We start from the raw sequence: 20,674 nt of genomic DNA, 5'->3' as shown, positions 1-20,674 counted from the left end.
GGATCTCACCCAGTCTCCAGAGCACCCGGCACCCCAGGCACATGAGTAGCAGCACCCACAGTTGCTCCAGCCCCTGCAGGGCATTCGGAAAGATGCAGCCATGGAGAAGTTGCTGGTAGAAATCACTGCGGCTGAAGGCAGCCATATTTGATCCGGGTCAAATGGAGGGTCCAGCGCTCCTTACCTGAAAAACAGCAAACATAGACTCAGTCACCCCCAATTAGCAAGATACACAGACATGTACAGATGCTATAACAACATTCCATTACTAGAATGGACAAGCCTTTCATATTACCCAGCAGCACCCTCTCCCCCTCCTGTCCTATTCCATTCCTTTTCTCATCCTCTCCTGTGAAAGGGAGATGCTCTTATCAGTGATGTCCTGTCTGGACAAATGAGAAAAGACTATGGGGGAATGCACCAATAACAAAGCAGGATGAGACTCCATAGCCCAATAAAAGCTTATCCAATAAGAGAGTAGGGCTGAAGCAGACAGACCAATCATAGCCCGGAAATAAATATCTAGGCAAGGAAGCAGCTATGCACCAATCATAACTCAGGAACTGAACAGCCGGGCCAATCAGAGCACAAGGATGTCAGAAGCTGCAGACTGCTGGGATTGGAGTGATTGCCAGGCACTCTAACCAATCAGATAAGTGCTGCCAATCGCTATTTTACATTCTATTAAAATAAAATGAACTGATGACTAAAGACTGAGCATAATAACTGATCAAAGTATAAAAAGCAAACGTAAATTCTCATCCGGGGAAGGAATTCTCATCCGGACAAGTGGAACGATTTCCTGTTTTCTGCTGCCATCTATTGTCACTTGTTATTATTACGCCTATATGCGAAAAGGAAGCGACCTTACAAGAGCTAATGTGCTATGAACTCTGCTGCCATCTAGTGTCACTATTTATTATTGCACCTGTGTTATAATAGGAAGAAACCTTACAAGAGTCAATATCCTACCTATGGGACTCTGCTGCCACCTTGTGGTCTACTTTATCATTGCATGAACGCCTTCGTTTTCATTTCATAGCAAATGACTACATCAAATTAAGTGGCTTGCTCGCTTCAGGACATTTCTATCACATCCCCTCCTTATTACACGGCTGTGGTATCGCATTGCTATTACTGTCACCATAGTAATACAAATACTACATCCCATTACACCCGCCACCACAGCCGGGCCCAGCCCTTTCTCCGCCTTCCAGCCAATCAGCTCGCAAGTTATCAGAGTCTTCCGAGGTTGAAGGACTCGCCTGCTGCCCGCCCTTTCTGCTGTAGCCAATAAGAAGCAGGGCGCAATGAAGGCGCCTCAATGGCCCGACAACATGGCTTTGAAACGAAGGCCTGTGATTGGTTACCTGCTGACAGGCCTGGTGTGTGATTGGAGGGAGTCTGGCAGAGGGTGGGGTCAGGGCAGTAGACTGTATGCAGCTAGAGGTAGCTTGTGTAGATGTAGAAGTGCTGGGGAGGCTGCTGGGGGCAGGTGACACAGGTGAGAGAATATATATACACTTCATGCATTTAGCAAAGTAGGAAGTCAGGGTGATAACTCTTATTAGCTATCATCCTCATTCAAAACGTAATGCTATTTAGCAAACTAGACAGATATATGTACTGTATATACACTTTTTTGTTGTTGTTGTTGCAGAATGTACTCCATTATGTACTGCATTATTACGAAAAATACATATTTTCTTAACACTGATGTAAAGGGTGTTATTCTAATCACGACATACATACGTACATTCGCTTGTCCCTTAGAATAGTCCCTACCATGGAGTAGTGTATGTAAGTCTAGGGCCAACTTAGTGGGAACAGTATGTTTCTAGGATGTGGGAGGAAATCTAAAACATGGGAGCACATACAAACTCCATGCAGACACTGCCCTGCTGGGATTTGAACCGGGGATCCAGCGCTGCGAGGCAAATATATAACATCTTAGTGAATTCAAAATTAGGTTTTAGCCATGAAGTAAATTATCAAACGTTTGATAAAGCTCTGTGAATTGAAGCCATAGTGGTTAGTCCTCTTGCCTCGCAGCGCTGGATCCCCGGTTCAAATCCCAGCAGGGCAGTGTCTGCATGGAGTTTGTATGTGCTCCCATGTTTATAGATTTCCTAGCACATCCTAGAAACATACTGTTCCCACTAAGTTGGCCCTAGACTTACACTACTCGACGGTTGGGATCTATTCTAAGGGACAAGAGAATGTACTCTGTACAGCCCTGTAGAAGATATCAGCGATATATAACTAATCATCACCTTTGTTGATTTATGCAGCCATCCTAGCATCATATCTGGTGACACCAATGAAACATGGTATTTATATTCACTCTCTGGGTGCCACCATGAAGAGGAAGTGGCCGCAGACAAAAACTACTGACTCACACCCACTGCTCTTTGGTATTGTGGGCTTACAGTCTGCAATGAGTCTCAGGTGTTGCACATCCTGAACTCTTAAAGCGGACCCCAACCAAACATTTTTTTTAATTCAAAATATTCAGTTGCACCACTCTGACACATACAAAGATAAATAAACACTCCTTCACGCCTATGAGCATCTCAGTGCATGCTTTTCACTCTTCTCTTTCCATAACTAGGGTTATACAGGTGGCAGCCATTAGCAATTCCTCCATTGCCAGACACCACCTAATCCACCAGTTTGCCGGATTCTGTCCTGGCAATATGAAAGGAAGGGAGGGGTTCCTCCAATAAATGTAAAATATTTTATATTTATCATCATGCAGCTGAAAAAAGGCTGCTATTTATTATTATAATTTAGAAAATAGATTTTATTTCTGAAATCTTGTATTTTTAATTTGGGTCCAATTTAACTCCCTTAAAAAATGGTAACTGTTAATATACAACCACTATCTTTCCACCCCCAAATCCCTTTAACAATGGAAAACACTAAGAAGGGGTGTGGCCTATTTGAAGTAAAAGAGGGTGCAGAGATTATATGGTTCAACTGAAATCAACCTGACTACTAGCTAAGATAGCATCCACCTGGGACACCCTGTACCATCGCAATGGGTTAGTTATCTAGTGGCTGGATAGTGTGCTGGTTGAAGCAGACCCAAACCAAACATTTTTTTAATTCAAGATATTTAGTTGCAGCACTCTGACACATACAAAGAAAAATAAACACTCCTTCAAGCCTATGAGCATTTCAGTGCATGCTTTTCACCCTTCTCTTTTCATAACTAGGGTTATATTGGGGGCAGCCATTAGCAATTCCTCCTTTGCTGGACACCTCTTACTCCACCAGTTTGCCGGAAAAATCCCGGCAATATGAAAGGAAGGGAGGGGTTCCTTCAGTAAATGTAAAATATTTTATATTTGTCATCATGCGGCTAAAAAAAGGCTGCTAAATTATTATTATAATTTAGAAAATAGATGTTATTTCTGGTATCTTGTATTTTTAATTTGGGTCAACTTTAAGTGCTCTGCCTCTGACACAGGAGACCTGGGTTCGAATCTTGACTCTTCCTGTTCAGTAAGCCAGCAACTATTCAGTGAGGAGACGTTGGTGGCTGCAGCTCTTGCTTTTAGTCTGCCTGGAGAAAAGTGCTATATATATCAGCGCCACGGAATATGTTGGCGCTTTATAAATCAATAATAATATAAATGTTCTGTGTGTTAATATTCACATCTGATAATGTGGAGTCTGAAGCAAGAACTATCTCATTGTAGTCTGGAATAATGGAAGAAACTCTATGGTTGAGTTAGACAATGCTAATTTCATTGTGAGATCCTTCTTGTAACCGTTTTGTTTCTCCTTCACAGAAATCCCACCTTTACCATGTCTCGAGGCTCAGCATCCCCGGTTCCTCACCCTTACTGGCCCCGCGACCTGCACATTGAAGGTTTCCAGCCTAACGATCGACCCATGTGGGAGATCCTGACCTTCCTCTTCTCTGTGTCTGGCGCTCTCCTGGTGGTGACTTGGTTTCTAGCTGGCCGTATTCCTGGAATAACCGCCGTTCGCCGCCTAATCCTCTGCTGGTTCATGATTTGTGCGTTCATTCATGGCGTCATCGAAGGCTGGTTCGCCCTCTTTTATCCCATCATTCCCAGAGACCAGGCATTCTTGTCACAGCTGTGTAAGGAAAAACATTATTACTATGCATTTGTGCAGTGCTCTCATCAGAGTGTTTATCAAACAATTCTGGTCATTAACTTCTTGTCAGAGAAGCAGACATTGTATTGTCTAACATAATTATAGGCTAATGTCTCTACTGTAGTCTACATCCAGTCTGCAGAGTAACGATTAACTTACTACCGCAGAGTCCCTGGGATCCGGCACCAGTGGGGATCACCTGATGCTGGATACACGTGCTTGCTGGCTGCTTGAGCAACTGGGTGAAAAAGCACAAACCCCACCAGCGGGGATCGCCTGATGCTGGATACACGTGCTTGCTGGCTGCTTGAGCAACTGGGGGGAAAAGCACAACCCCCCCCCCACCACCACCTGAAATACCTACTGAGCCTCCAGCGACATCTTGCAGCACCCAGTGGGCTCCAGGCGGCTTCCTCCGTGCACAGACTCGCATCGGGTCATGTGACATGCAGACATGCACAGACGCTGTAAGACGCCGCTGGAGGTCTCGGCAAGTATTTTAGAGCCTGCAAACATCCCCACGAAAAGTCCCTGTTATCCCCTCAGGCATGCTGGTTAGTTCAGACTTCTAGTTGCTCGAGTTCTGGATAACGGGGACTTTGCTGTAATATGTTTATGGGAATAAAAGAGTGCCCCGAAAAACACAGGGAGAACATTACCTTTTTTATCTGTCCTCTTCACTCAGAAGCTGTTCTCTGCTAGGAAACAGTTCTATGGCTCTAACTCCTTATCAGTAAGAATTACACGCAGGGTTGTGGAGTCGGTACAAAAATTTCCGACTCCTCAGTTTACGAAACTTCCAACTCCAGGTACCCAAAATTGCTCCAACTCCTCGACTCCAACTCCGACTCCAGAACCCTGATTACGCGATAATCTGAGGAGATGCTGACTGGAGAGAAGCTGTCACTTGCATACCTGACTGGTTAACTCTTTCCGGCAGAAACAGAAGCAAAGGGATACAGCCTAGTAATTTGTATGAAAAGGAAGCAGAACCTAGCTGCACCCGAGTCCAAACTCAATGAGCCAAATAGTAATACACAAAATAATATAAAAATATAAATTCATTTATTGATATACATTTAAAACATGTCTATAAAACATACAAGTGAGGTCTGAGTATCTGGGCAGCTGAGGGGAAAGAACAAATGTTATAACTGCTTAACATAAGCTATCAGCATATGAATCACCACTAATTCAACAAGCATAAACCGTGGAGGAAAAAGGAGAGTCCTTGATGACCTTATGAAAAAGCAAAATGGTGTGCAACTATCTTATAGTTCCTGTCTGCAAGCAGGCAACCACAAGTACAAAACACAGAGATTTTTCAAAAAAGTGTAGAGATGCAAAGGATAATCTTTGATTAGATGACAGTTCCTGTCTTCCAGCAGGCAACTGCAAGTCCACAGAATGTAAAAAGATCAAAGATGCAGCTTGATATAATACTGGCTTTCAAAGTTCTTATTCACAAGCTGAACATAGTGAGCATGTAGGTGACCAAAACACGGCATGTAGAAATGAAGTCAGATAATCTGAAGTTAGCATTACAGGTTCCTGTCCATAAGCAGGCAACCATAATACAGATGTGAGTTCAAAAGGATTGTATTTGTGTACACCGTTCAGGTGTAATGGACACCATCAATAACAAACTGGCTTGTCGTTCCTGTCCAGAAGCAGGCAACTGTACAATAGTGATGGTAGACGGCAGTAGCAAGATAATGATACAACAATATCCACGTAGTGCTTCACAACATATATAGCAGAATCTCCTTGCATCATGAAAGAATAGTTGCATCCATAGGATCAAGATAGTCAGTAGGGCTCAATATGAGTAAGAGATATGCAGTCCCAATATGAGGCAAAACCTAGGCCTCAATGTGCATTGAAAGATATGCTTACGTTTCCTCTCTTAGGTAATGAATGTCCTCCATGAGGTAGATGTAGAGCGGAGTGGTGACCAGTAATTGGCAGTAGCAAACCAACCTCTCAGCTGCCCAGACCTTGTCTACCGGTTTCGCCGAATTGTTCGGCTCATCAGGACACAGACCCTCAGGTAGGTATGCCAGAAGCTGTCTCCATGCGCCTTAAATGGCGTCTACGCCGAGGCCCAACCCGCATCACTTCCGTGGGCGCGGCTTCTGCGCCTCAGCGTGGTCCGTCCACCCGGAACTGACGCCAGCGCGCATGCCCAATGCGCCCCACGCTGTTCCGGGTGGTAGCCTGGCGTCAGAGGGGAAGGGACAAAAGAGCTGAAGAACACGTTCGGCTCTGCCCGCCCCTCAGCCAGGCTAAGCGCCAGACATGAATACAACACGGGGCAAGCAGGAAGGGAAGGGGAAGACTAAGACAAGGAAAGATGGAAACATAAAAGGGCATGCCACCGAGTCACATCCACGTCCGGCGCAACGGACTCTTAAAGGAGACAGTACTGGAAAAAAAACAACAAAACAAAAACAAAAGATTCCAAAGCAACCAATTATGTTATATCCTGTAAGCCTAAATAATATCAAAATTATATCTAACTTTAAGCTATTACCAAAAAATCAGAAAAAAGGTATTCTCGTGAGGAAAAAATCCCTTAGTTTCAAGCAATGAATGGAAAATAATAAGGAGAGGCGGTACATGCACTAAGCAAACGCCATCTCTCATCTGGAAAGCTGCCAGCGGTCCCCAGGTCTCCCCGGCATGCGGGGGGGGGGAAAAAGAAAGGAAAATCCCATCCAGCCCCCCCATGTCCCCCCAAGAAAACACACGTCCCCCACATCACATACTGTACAATCATGATGTAATCCTCATAAAAATGGGGCATATTTTAAATTGTCATTAAGTCCTGGAGCCTGAGTAGCCTTCAGATTGTAAATCCAACGACACTCACGTTGCGTTAAAATTTTGTCAAAATCGCCTCCTCTCAGGGGTGGATGTATCCTATCCACTGCACTGAAGGATATGCGGTTAGTAGGATTAAGTTCACATGCTATGACATGCCTTGCGACCGGTGAGCCTAAGTTATGGCTCTCCACGTCGTTTACATGCTCATAGATGCGACGACGTAGATTTCTGGTTGTTTTGCCTATATAGAAGGCGTCGCAGGTGCACCAAAGTACATATACGACGCCCTCTGTGGCACAATTGATGAAGTGTTTAATTTGGACAGTCCTATTGACATGTGGAAAGGAATTAGATCGACCTACTTTGATGTAAGGACACTGATTACAGGAGCCACACCTGTAGATTCCCCAATCAGTGCAGGAATCTCCACGTTGGCTATCCCAGTCAGGCCTCCAAGAAAATGAACATGGATCAATACTTACACCCCAAGAAATAACCAGCGATCCAGATGACCGCCCTAACACAGTGATAAACCTAAGTCACTTTTCCCTTACTAGTGAACAGATTAGTGTACTGTCCCTAGGCTTGGGGTTTTCCCTATCGACTGACATTGACAAATTTGAATGCGCCAAAGACTTGAACCTATTTGCTCGAAAAATAATATTGAGATTACAACATATGCAAAGGGAAGACGCACCCCTAGGGGGTGCCATTCGTGACTGGTCTGATTTTACCAAAAAAGACTATAGGGCCCTTCGAGACCTTGAGGCCCTATGGCAAGAGGGCTATATCCCCGAGGAACAACTTGATCCTACTCAATCTGATCTCGATAGAGATAAAAACAAATTTAAGAATAAATCACGGTATTTTCCTTCCTTATCTGCTAGTCCCAGAGTTAGTGTGTTTGTGGAAATGGTACTGAAAGATCTGCACTCCATATATATTCACAAAGGACGAGATAACCTTACAGCTACCCAGCTTAAAGCGTTACAGGAATTGTCCCAAATGACCGAGATCACGGTGAAGCCTTCCGATAAGGGGGGTAACATCGTGGTCATGGACAACACACAATATGAGGAGATGTGTCTGCGGATCCTGAGGAACAGAGAATGGTATTCTAGGGCCTCTGCGTCCAGTGTACTGAGGGACCAGGCGGTGCTGTTCTCCATCATTGACTGTGCAGCATATCAAGGGACAATTTCGTCCCAAACAGCAACTTTTCTCAAGGTGAAAGATCCTGTAATACCTACATTTTATGCATTACCCAAAGTGCACAAATCCCTTGTTCACCCTCCAGGCAGACCGATCATATCGGCCTGTGGGTCTCTGACTGAAAATATTAGCAAATATTTGGATTTTCACCTGCAGAAACATGTACAAACTTTGTCCTCTTTTGTACAGGACACTTCACATATGCTGCGGGTCCTTGATGGGGTGTGTGCGCCGCCTGGGGCCCTCCTAGTTGCGCTGGACGTCGAGGCCCTATATTCAAGTATCCCACATGTTGGGGGACTACGTACTGTGGCCAAATTTTTGGATACCCTACCTTGTACGGAAAGGGAACATTCTTTCTTTTTGCTCCAGCTTTTGGAGTTCTTACTTACGCACAACCACTTTGTGTTCGGCACCTCCCATTACCTCCAGGTGCAGGGGACGGCGATGGGGACTACGTGTGCCCCGTCGTACGCTAACCTGTACCTGGGGGGCTGGGAGGCGGACATTTTTTCGAATGATGACATTGTCGAGTACCTGTGCCACATTGATGTGTGGCACAGGTACATTGACGATATATTTATGTTATGGACAGGAGGTGAGGAATTACTGTTGGAGTTCGTGCAGATATTGAATTCCAACAGTTTGAATTTAAAACTAACATGTACCTATGATGCTTCATCATTACCCTTCCTGGATCTTCTCATAGGAATGGAAGGTGACGGTACTATCACTACAAAACTTTATCGAAAGCCGACTGCATCCAATACAATATTGCATGCGGAAAGCTTTCATCCTGCGCATCTCATTAGCAGTATACCTGTAGGTCAATACCTGAGAGCCAGGAGAAATTGCTCCAACTTGGAGGATTTCAAGTTGGAGGCATTAGAGTTGAACTCAAGATTTGAAGCTAGAGGCTATTCAAAATCTAGTATCAAAAGGGCATATAGGAGAGCGGCCAATTCGGACCGAGATACTCTTATAGCCCAGAAAAAATCGAAGAAGGGGAATAGTTTTCTTGATACTGTTCCCCTTATTACTAAATATAACAAACAACAAGATCAATTCTACAAAATTCTAAAGAGACACTGGCATGTCCTGACTGACGATGTGAGGATACGCCAATGTGTAACAGACAAACCAAAAGTGACCTATCGGAAAGCTCCTACCATTGCAAACAAACTGGTCAGAAGCCATTACCAAGGTAGCCAACGTGGAGATTCCTGCACTGATTGGGGAATCTACAGGTGTGGCTCCTGTAATCAGTGTCCTTACATCAAAGTAGGTCGATCTAATTCCTTTCCACATGTCAATAGGACTGTCCAAATTAAACACTTCATCAATTGTGCCACAGAGGGCGTCGTATATGTACTTTGGTGCACCTGCGACGCCTTCTATATAGGCAAAACAACCAGAAATCTACGTCGTCGCATCTATGAGCATGTAAACGACGTGGAGAGCCATAACTTAGGCTCACCGGTCGCAAGGCATGTCATAGCATGTGAACTTAATCCTACTAACCGCATATCCTTCAGTGCAGTGGATAGGATACATCCACCCCTGAGAGGAGGCGATTTTGACAAAATTTTAACGCAACGTGAGTGTCGTTGGATTTACAATCTGAAGGCTACTCAGGCTCCGGGACTTAATGACAATTTAAAATATGCCCCATTTTTATGAGGATTACATCATGATTGTACAGTATGTGATGTGGGGGACGTGTGTTCTCTTGGGGGGACATGGGGGGGCTGGATGGGATTTTCCTTTCTTTTTTCCCCCCCCCCGCATGCCGGGGAGACCTGGGGACCGCTGGCAGCTTTCCAGATGAGAGATGGCGTTTGCTTAGTGCATGTACCGCCTCTCCTTATTATTTTCCATTCATTGCTTGAAACTAAGGGATTTTTTCCTCACGAGAATACCTTTTTTCTGATTTTTTGGTAATAGCTTAAAGAGACTCCGTAACAAAAATTACATCCTGTTTTTTATCATCCTACAAGTTCCAAAAGCTATTGTAATGTGTTCTGGCTTACTGCAGCTTGTTCTACTATCACCATCTCTGTAATAAATCAACTTATCTCTCTCTTGTCAGACTTGTCAGCCTGTGTCTGGAAGGCTGCCAAGTTCTTCAGTGTTGTGGTTCTGCTATGAACTCCCCCTTCCTGGCCCCTCTATGCACACTGCCTGTGTATAATGATCTCTTGAGATACAAAAGGAAGGATGTATACAGCCTGCTTGTGTATGAATGTATTTTCTATGTGTGGACATACTGTACATCAACCTACTTCCTGTTTTGGTGGCCATTTTGTTTGTTTATAAACAAACTTTTTAAAACTGTTTTTAACCACTTTTAATGCGGCGAGGAGCGGCGAAATTGTGACAGAGGGTAATAGGAGATGTCCCCTAACGCACTGGTATGTTTACTTTTGTGCGATTTTAACAATACAGATTCTCTTTAAAGTTAGATATAATTTTGATATTATTTAGGCTTACAGGATATAACATAATTGGTTGCTTTGGAATCTTTTGTTTTTGTTTTGTTGTTTTTTTTCCAGTACTGTCTCCTTTAAGAGTCCGTTGCGCCGGACGTGGATGTGACTCGGTGGCATGCCCTTTTATGTTTCCATCTTTCCTTGTCTTAGTCTTCCCCTTCCCTTCCTGCTTGCCCCGTGTTGTATTCATGTCTGGCGCTTAGCCTGGCTGAGGGGCGGGCAGAGCCGAACGTGTTCTTCGGCTCTTTTGTCCCTTCCCCTCTGACGCCAGGCTACCACCCGGAACAGCGTGGGGCATGCGCGCTGGCGTCAGTTCCGGGTGGACGGACCACGCTGAGGCGCAGAAGCCGCGCCCACGGAAGTGATGCGGGTTGGGCCTCGGCGTAGACGCCATTTAAGGCGCATGGAGACAGCTTCTGGCATACCTACCTGAGGGTCTGTGTCCTGATGAGCCGAACAATTCGGCGAAACCGGTAGACAAGGTCTGGGCAGCTGAGAGGTTGGTTTGCTACTGCCAATTACTGGTCACCACTCCGCTCTACATCTACCTCATGGAGGACATTCATTACCTAAGAGAGGAAACGTAAGCATATCTTTCAATGCACATTGAGGCCTAGGTTTTGCCTCATATTGGGACTGCATATCTCTTACTCATATTGAGCCCTACTGACTATCTTGATCCTATGGATGCAACTATTCTTTCATGATGCAAGGAGATTCTGCTATATATGTTGTGAAGCACTACGTGGATATTGTTGTATCATTATCTTGCTACTGCCGTCTACCATCACTATTGTACAGTTGCCTGCTTCTGGACAGGAACGACAAGCCAGTTTGTTATTGATGGTGTCCATTACACCTGAACGGTGTACACAAATACAATCCTTTTGAACTCACATCTGTATTATGGTTGCCTGCTTATGGACAGGAACCTGTAATGCTAACTTCAGATTATCTGACTTCATTTCTACATGCCGTGTTTTGGTCACCTACATGCTCACTATGTTCAGCTTGTGAATAAGAACTTTGAAAGCCAGTATTATATCAAGCTGCATCTTTGATCTTTTTACATTCTGTGGACTTGCAGTTGCCTGCTGGAAGACAGGAACTGTCATCTAATCAAAGATTATCCTTTGCATCTCTACACTTTTTTGAAAAATCTCCGTGTTTTGTACTTGTGGTTGCCTGCTTGCAGACAGGAACTATAAGATAGTTGCACACCATTTTGCTTTTTCATAAGGTCATCAAGGACTCTCCTTTTTCCTCCACGGTTTATGCTTGTTGAATTAGTGGTGATTCATATGCTGATAGCTTATGTTAAGCAGTTATAACATTTGTTCTTTCCCCTCAGCTGCCCAGATACTCAGACCTCACTTGTATGTTTTATAGACATGTTTTAAATGTATATCAATAAATGAATTTATATTTTTATATTATTTTGTGTATTACTATTTGGCTCATTGAGTTTGGACTCGGGTGCAGCTAGGTTCTGCTTCCTTTTCCTACTAATTTTAACCCAAGTCACTCTGAGCCATATTTTGAATGTATGTTTGTGCAGTTGGGAGTGGATTGGTGTTGGATGAATCGTTTATACAATTTCCTTGTAATTTGTATGCTTGGCACTGCACATACACATGTCTAGCTCATCATGTCACTTTAAAGTGCACCTGAACTGACGGGTATAGGGGCTGGCATATGCATTTCCTTTTAAACAGTACCAGTTGCGTGGCAGTCCTGCTGATCCTTATGGCATCAGTAGTGTCTGAATCACACCAGAAACAAGCATGCAGCTAATCTTGTGAGACTTCAGTCTGAGACATCTGATCTGCTGCATGCTTGTTCAGGGTCTTTGGCTGTATGCTTGTTCAGGGTCTTGAGAGTATTAGAAGCAGAGGCTCAGCATGGCGGAAACCGGAAAAAAAGGCCTTTACGGAGAAAACAGCTGAGGCGCCTATAGTAAAAGCCAGAATTTGAGGCAAAGGACAGAAATTTGGGCGCATGACAGAGCCCCCTATCGGATGACTCCTGGCGCTGAAATGTACTTTTTGTTGTTGTTGCATATTGAGACTTTTATAATGGCCGCGATATGTGGCAAGGAAGGTAAATTTCGGTACCCAAAAGCGATGCAATACCACAGGCTCCCCCAATTGGTTGTGGACTGCTCTATTCTGGGTTGAGGAGATATCGGCGGGCTTCCAAAGACGGGCTGCTCCATACTGCGCACATGCGAGAGCCCTCTCTGGTGCACTCGCATCTGCACAGTACAGAGCCGCCGGTTTTCGGAAGCCCGAGTGCTTATGAGGATTGCCGAAGTCTCCTGCAGCGGGATATTCGAATGGAGCAGCCGGCGGGGGAACCAGGAGAGCAGCAGGAGAAAGGGAAGACTCTATAGGACCCAGAGCCTTCCCTCTCCTTAGGTGAGCATCTTTTTTATGTTAAAATTCACTTCAGACTTGCTTTAAAGGGAACCAGGGACGAAGCACCTTTGTGTATTTTACCGTATATATCAGTAAGAACATTAGAGAAAACACTTACCATGCTCTCTGTTTCATCCTCACTGCTAAGTGTCTGTTATCAGCTGTGATAAGAATCCCGGACTGAGCATTCAGTCTGGCTTTGCAGGGAATAATTATAGCTGAGTCATTATAGCAGAGCCACAAGGGGGCAGGCTTGGGCTTGAAAAAACACCAGAGAAGACAGACTCAGCTATAATCTTTCCGTAGCAAAGCTAGACTGAGTGCTTAGTCGGGGATTCTTATCAGAGGTGCTAACAGTCAGATTAAACAGAGAAAAATGAAACAAAGAGCAGATTAGGTGTTTACTGTCATGTTCCCACTGATTTATAAGATAAAATACAAGAGGGTGCTTCATCTCTGGTTCTCTTTAAGCCTGTGAAAATAAGTTACCGGTATATATTTCTCAGTGTGTGTCTTGTAGCTTTAGCAGGTGGATTGCTCCTTGACTAGTGCTGTGCATGCCGACATTGGGATACACTTGAGAAAAGACAGAAAGCTAAAAGTAACCGATCTTTTATTAGAAGGAAGGATTTTGATGACCAATACTTTGTCTCTTGTTTCATATTTTTTTTTGTATTTTACTGCTGATTATTACCCTGTCCTTCGTCATTTTTATACATGTACTTTGTACAGCGCCACGGTATGTGTTGGCGCTTTATAAATCAATAACAATAATAATGTTAGTTGAGTAGATTTCAGCATTACATGTATTGAAATTCGATTGAACCGCAGCGTGCAGTGCAACGCTATGTGCTGCCGATCTACCGCCGCTACTTCCCTGTATCCAATCAATCAAGATTCTCTGTTTAGTCCGATTGCTAATTCCAATCGATGTGAGGGACCTTTTACACTAAATCCGATTTTGATGCAATTTTACAATTCAATTCGGATTTTTGATGCGATTTCAAAATATGTTTTTTTTTCTTGTGTTGCTAGATAGCATCCAGCGACAATTAGAGATCGGAATTGAGATTAAAGCCCAATCTACACAATACGATTCTTTGTGCGATTCGATTACGATTCTATTAAATTCGACATGTCCGATCCTGATTCGATTCAATTTGATTTGCCATTGCAAAACAATGGCAAATAGAAATGAATCGAATCGAATCCCGATCGAACATGTCAGATTTAATCGAATCGCACAAAGAATCGTATCATGTAGATTGGGCTTAATATGTTGTGCAAAAGATTTCCAGCAGATTCAATCAGGGTGGCCCAGAGAATCAAGCAGGAAAATTGGTGTGTGTATGGCCAGTGTAGTGACAGTTTGATGTGTCACTGATCTCTCTGCTCTTTGTTTTTCCAGGGAAGGAGTATGGGAAAGGAGACAGCAGATATGTTATGTGAGTATCAGAAGGTGACTCATGAACAACGCCAGTCTCTCTGAAAATCACTTTATAAAATGAGATCTGATCGGTAGTTTTGTGCATTTATTACCATTTCCTGTGTCCCTTAGAAGAGACGGTAGCGGCAGCTGCATGTTTACATGTCTAGTCAGCCACTGGCCATCTTATCCCTGTCCTTTTGCCCTGTTACCCCACCACTGCATTTAAAGGACAACTGAAGCGAGAAGTATATGGAGGCTGCCATATTTATTTCCCTATAAACAATACCAGTTGCCTGGCTGTCCTGCTGATCTATTTCGCTGCAGTAGTGTCTAAAGGTGTCTAACACCAGACACAAGCATGCAGCTAATCTTGGCAGATCTGACAATATTGTCAGAAACACCTGATCTGCTGCATGCTTGTTCAGGGTCTGTGGCTAAAAGTATTATGCTGGGTACACACGGTAAGATTTTCCATGCGATTTTGCGACCCGATCATTTTTTCTGCGCTTGATTCTCTTATCTTCATTTGTTTTTTTTATCTTTTTCCATTCACCGCTATGAGAAATCGAGCGCAGAAACGATCGGGAGCAATATCGGACATGACTGATTTTATCAATCGGATCCATCTATCTCATGGAAAATCGTACCGTGTGTATTAGGCATTAGAGGCAGAGGATCAGCAGGACAGCCAGGGAACAGGTATTGCTTAACCTCTTGAGGACTGCAGGGCTAAACCCCCCTAGTGACCAGGCATTTTTTAGCTAAAATGGCCACTGCAGCTTTAAGGCCAAGCTGCAGGGCCGCATAACTCAGCACACAAGTGATTCCCCCCCCCCTTTTCTCCCCACCAACAGAGCTCTCTGTTGGTGGGGTCTGATCGCTCCCCCCATGTTTATTTTTTTTTTAATAAATATTATTGTTTGTTTTTTTTTAAAAAAAAAACCTGTTTCTTTAACTCCCGTCCCTCCCTCCCTCCCTCCCTCCCTCCCCACAGCCGGCCAAATATGGCGATCGGCTGTCATAGGCTTCTGCCTATGAGAGCCGATCGCTCTCTTGTCCCCCATGGGGACAGCCGTGTCACACGGCTGTCCCCAGTGCAGCGCTGCTGCTGATCGCAGCGCTGCACAAAGTAAATAGACGGCGATCACGCCGTCTACCGGTCTCCCGAGCGGCAATAGCCGCTCGGAGACTGAAGGCGGGGCGGAGCTCCGCCCCCCAAGCAGGAGATGCGCGCGCAGCCTGCGCGCGATCTCCTGCAAAACAGAGCCCCAGGACTTTACGCCAATTGGCGTTAGGCGGTCCTGGGGCTGCCGCCGCGGCCACGCCTACTGGCGTGACGCGGTCGGCAAGAAGTTAAAAGGAAATAAATATGGTAGCCTCCATATTCTTCTCACCTCAGTTATCCTCTAAAGTATAGCTGTTAGTTTTTTGTTTGTTTTTTAAAGTTATATACTTATGTCAGTATGGGGAAGCCTGTGGAGGTTGCAGAGGCTCACCCAATCCTCTATAGTCCCTCCTCCACCGTTCGGGACCCTTATCTTCACATCCACATTCCCCTCCGGCTGCACTGCACAGGTGCCAGTGGGTTCATGCCTGTGCAGGGACAAGGAGCTGCTCATATACATAGAGAAACCTGTACAGCTGTATCAGTGTTACTGTGCAGACCCTGCGCTTACACACCGTGCAGCCACGCTCCTACACAGAGCAGCTACAAGTAACCGTTGACTTTATTGTTGGAGATTGATCAGAGGGTCCCAGCGCAGCTACTGTAAAGTTTTCAAATAATATATACTGCTGTGTAGAAATATCTGAGGTCAGCTTGCCCTTAAGCAGGAATTTAGGTTAAATATCCTGTTCTCAGGATCAAGGAAACCTCTTATATTACTTGTATATTGGTATGTAGCCCCGCCCTCCCACTGAAACATAGCCTAGGCTATTTATTATGTGGAATCCACCCCCAGCATTCTGGGAGATCTTTTCTACTGGCTGTAGAATGTTGACTTAACGAACATTCCGCAGTGAGGTACCTGCCAGCAGTTAAGATGTCGCCGCCTGTGAGAAATGTCATAGGGCTCGTTTCCACTATCGCGAATCCGCATGCGTCCAACGCATGCGGATTCGCACATGTAATGCAAGTGAATGGGCCTGTTTCCACTGTAGCGTTGTTGAGGTGCGATTTTTTTCAGCGGTAAAAAAACGCACAAAAGAGCCAACGAATTCGCCTGCGAGTGGAATGCATGCGAATCGCCGCTAATGTATTTAATAGGAAATTCGCATGCGGCTATGGTATGCGAATTTTCATGCGAATTCGCATAGGTACCAATGTAACTTCAAACAGGCAGTGACGGTTAAATTCGCATATACCCTCACCTATGCGAATTCGCGGCAAAAAACGCGCAAAAATTCGCATCCACATGCAATTTCAACAGCGGTGGAATCCAGGCGATTCTGCACCGCAATAGTGGAAACCAGCCCATAATGTAAATCTTGGAGAGGGAAGATTTTACAATGGGGCAAATACTGACTAAATAATACATTTTGTGAAAAAAATAAGCAGTTTTATTCAGGGCTGTGGAGTTGGAGTTGGAGTCGAGGAGTCAGAGTCGGGGCAATTCTGGGTACCTGGAGTCTGAGTCGGTGGTTTCAGAAACTGAGGAGTTGGAGTCGGAAGATTTTTGTACCGACTCCACAGCCCTGGTTTTATTCATGATGTTATTTTGACTACAGTTCCTCTTTAACGCTCCCTCTTCTTGTTCAATGCTTCCCACAGAGCTGACAATTTCACCGTCTGCATGGAGACCATCACTGCCTGGGCCTGGGGACCCCTCAGCCTGTGGACAGTCATCGCCTTCCTGGGCAATAAGCCATACCGCTACGTCCTGCAGCTCATCGTGTCACTTGGTGAGAACTCTCAGCCTATTACTAGGCCTTAAAGTACAATGGGGAAAGAATATGGGGGCTTCCATATGTATTTCCTTTTAAGCAATACCAGTTGCGTGGCAGCCCTGCTGATCCTCTGCCTACAATACTTTTGGCCATAGACCCTGAACAAGCATGCAGCAGATCAGGTGTTTTTGACACTATTGTCAGATCTGACAAGATTAGCTGCATGCTTGTTTCTGGTGTTATTCAGACACTACTGCAGCCAATTAGAGCAGCAGGGCTGCCAGGCAACTGGTATGGTTTAAAAGGAAATAAATCTGGCAGCCTCGATATTCTTCTCGCTTCAGGTGTCTTTTGAAGAATTTTCAAAACTAACTTTTTAAAAATAACAAAAGTTAGTTTCTTACCTTAGTAGAGAAAGCCTGTGAATCCTGCAGAGGCTTCTCCACTCCTTCCTGAGCCTGCAGGTTGTTTGGAATCTCTTCTTTTTCGTGGCCGTGCTCCCGTACGTGAACAAACGTGGCTGCACTGCCCAGGCAATCTGATGGCCGATGCTACTGCGCAGAGGGTCGTCTTGCACCTGCGCAGTGCGCCCGCACTCGTACACAGATGGGAGCATGCCATGGGAACCTTTTAGGCAAACCCTTGTAGAGTAGGTTTAGCGGTCCCAGTGCTGGAACTGTGAACTCGAGGGGGGGGGGCGGGGGAAACCTAAGTATCTAATGTGGGCACTTTTGTTCCCTACAGGTACATTTTAAAAACTGGTCTGTGTATGTGCGTGTTTATCAGTGTATGCCTGGAAGTTCAGTGCCGCTTCTCTTCGTGCACGAGCGGAGCCGCGCTGCACCCGCGCAGCTATGGCTGTGCCTGCGCAGTATCACGGAGCCGCTCTTTGACGAGCAGCTCTGGGTTACTGCGCTGGTGCGGCCGTAGTTGCATAACTGCAGTATGGTCGCACTTGTGCACAGCGGGAAGTGAGGCCACTAGAACATATCTGACACTGTTGTTGGATATGTTCGGGGGGTCTGCGCAGCAACGGAGGGAGGGGAGGGCACTGCCAGCCTCTAGGGCATCCTATATTCTCATCCACGGACTACAGGCGGGGGCCTGTATTGCAGCACACGCAAGAGACCCTGCCGGGAACGACAAAATTCGGCTGATGGGGCCGGTCCATGCAAATAATGGTGCATCCCATAGGGGGGGCCAAAGGAGCAGCACTCCGTAGGTAAGTAGTGATGCCCACTCCAACCCCCTGCCCCCCCCCCCCCCCCCCCCTCCTCCCTTGGTGTACTCTATTACAAACCTCGTGGGGAGGTATGTTTAAAAAAAAAATCCGGGTGTTCAGAAGGCAAACTATTTATGGAAGCCCCACATAAGCTTCAGGGCCGGGTATAGACCCCACACAGCACATATTCAGGAGTCGCAGTGTATTTATTCCCGCCTCTTCTCTCTGCCCACAGGTCAGCTCTATGGTGACGTGTTATACTTCTACACGGAGTACCGGGATGGCTTCTCTCACAGCGAAATGTGGCATCCCATCTACTTCTGGTTTTATTTTGTATTCATGAACGCCCTGTGGATTGTCATCCCATCGGCTCTCATCCTGGATGCCTGGGCCAACATCAGCAAAGCGCAGAGTACCGCCGACGCTGCCCGGCCCGCCCACAAATCTAAGCGCAGTTAAAGAGGAGGTAAAGCCCTCAGGCCTGCAAGGGCAGCCTCATTGGACAGTTACAGTTATCCTGTGATGTGAAGAACTATGTACAGTGGAGATACTGGCTTTTGAAAGAAAAGTAATTTTGTAACAGATGTACTCTAAATCAGTACCAAATTGCCCCAATCAGAAACACAATTAAAATTAATTGCTTGATTTTACTCCTTTAAAGAGAATCTGTATTGTTAAAATCGCACAAAAGTAAACATACCAGTGCGTTAGGGGACATCTCCTATTACCCTCTGTCACAATTTCGCCGCTCCCCGCCGCATTAAAAGTGGTTAAAAACAGTTTTAAAAAGTTTGTTTATAAACAAACAAAATGGACACCAAAACAGGAAGTAGGTTTGTCACAGGAGCCCTCAGTGGCTGACCGCACTTAGCCTTCTAAACGGTGCCAGCGCACAGATCGTGCGAACTCTGGTCGCAGTCAATGCGCAGGAACCGTTAAGAATTAGCCGCAGACAACTCAGAAGGGAGCCTGTGAGACACGGGTGATTACAACGTCACCTACTGGTTCAGAGTAAACTGCCACCACCGCGGTTACTATGGGACCGTGGGGCCCACTAACTGACTGACTAATCCTGCGAATAAAACGGTTAAACACACGATATTCTGTCTAGCCAACAACAAACAAACAGTAGCGTATCTTCAGAGACCCGGGATCATTTCTGTGTGTGCTGATAAGCAGGGTAGCGGAAAGTGAATGACTTGGAGAAAGTCGTTTATTCACGCAATATAAATAATTAATATATACAGACAATTATGAAAATCAACAATTATGAAAACAGCAATAGCCAGTATGAAAAATAAAAGAAGGGAGAAAATTACTTAGTTCCTGGAAAGATGTCCTTATTGTGGGAAGAATCATAAAGTCCTTGGTTTCAAAGTCCAGAGTTCAGACCAGGTGGATACCAGCATATCCTCAAGCTGGCATCTGATGAGTGCAAGATGTTTCAGTGTGGAGGACCCAGCCCGCCTGCTGGCTCTGTGCTTTTGATGAAGCTGGTTTGGGGGTGTGGCAATGCCAGCCCCCTCTGAGCTACCAGCAAATGACAGTTCATTCCCTCTGAGAGATTTTAGAGCTAAACTTATGAATTGCTGTAACTCCTGAACCATACACGTTACATTTAGGGGGGTAACAGCTTCATACTTGGAGGAAAATACAGATTAATATGATACCTGACATGGCTAGTGCATCAGATCAGGGTCCTGAGTAGATTCATACCTGGGTGGTAGGGGCCCCGGGCCCCTCTCGACTGGTATCAAGAGATCCAGCATGACCCTACGGATCCAATGATACCGCTCTCATAACCACCCTATTTATTGTATTCTGTAAATGGGCAAAAGATTATATTGTACATTCATTTCTTCCTGCTAAGGCCGGAGTCAGCCTGACTGGAGTCCAGCTGTGTCTGCTTCTTGTCTATGAAAAGGCCCTGTTGGCTCCTTCAATTAACATCTGAATGTGAAATCTGCTTAGACAACTTTGAGTTTACACCTCTGGCTTGATCAGCAGTCACAGGGCCAGTCTTCCTGCCAGCTGCTTGTCACCTTATACCTGATGGATGGGC

At 45.3% G+C, this 20,674-nt stretch overlaps 2 protein-coding genes across 5 annotated transcripts in view; one reads left to right on the top strand and one right to left on the bottom strand.

The window, feature by feature from the left end:
- Positions 1–1,209, bottom strand: part of PORCN (porcupine O-acyltransferase) — a 31,956-nt gene extending 30,747 nt beyond the window's left edge. The window contains exons 1-2 of one of the 4 annotated variants that reach the window (XM_068248784.1): positions 1,184–1,209; positions 10–184 (exon numbers count right to left, since the gene is read on the bottom strand). In XM_068248784.1, coding sequence (XP_068104885.1) covers positions 10–145 — 136 coding nt within the window. In that variant the 5' untranslated portion in view covers positions 146–184; positions 1,184–1,209. The other 3 variants (XM_068248783.1, XM_068248782.1, XM_068248785.1) reach the window with 3 other exon arrangements.
- A 214-nt stretch (positions 1,210–1,423) lies between these two features.
- Positions 1,424–19,262, top strand: EBP (EBP cholestenol delta-isomerase). The gene is made up of 5 exons (XM_068249883.1): positions 1,424–1,504; positions 3,798–4,114; positions 14,484–14,520; positions 17,275–17,405; positions 18,848–19,262. The coding sequence occupies exons 2-5, from the start codon at positions 3,814–3,816 to the stop codon at positions 19,069–19,071; spliced, it is 693 nt and encodes a 230-aa protein (XP_068105984.1). The 5' UTR covers positions 1,424–1,504; positions 3,798–3,813; the 3' UTR covers positions 19,072–19,262.
- Positions 19,263–20,674: the final 1,412 nt, after the last annotated feature.

This window comes from Hyperolius riggenbachi, chromosome 8 (assembly GCF_040937935.1).
Source record: "Hyperolius riggenbachi isolate aHypRig1 chromosome 8, aHypRig1.pri, whole genome shotgun sequence".
NCBI classification, from domain to species: domain Eukaryota; kingdom Metazoa; phylum Chordata; class Amphibia; order Anura; family Hyperoliidae; genus Hyperolius; species Hyperolius riggenbachi.
The sequence above is the reverse complement of the archived record's forward strand: the minus strand, read 5'-3'. Positions and strand labels throughout refer to the sequence as shown.

Bases quoted from the DNA above. Each gene is read 5' to 3' on its own strand.
- EBP (XM_068249883.1), top strand. From the start codon at position 3,814: ATGTCTCGAGGCTCAGCATCCCCGGTTCCTCACCCTTACTGGCCCCGC. The intron at 4,115-14,483 runs GTAAGGAAAAAC...TTGTTTTTCCAG, and splicing joins GGCATTCTTGTCACAGCTGT to GGAAGGAGTATGGGAAAGGA. The intron at 17,406-18,847 runs GTGAGAACTCTC...CTCTGCCCACAG, and splicing joins GCAGCTCATCGTGTCACTTG to GTCAGCTCTATGGTGACGTG.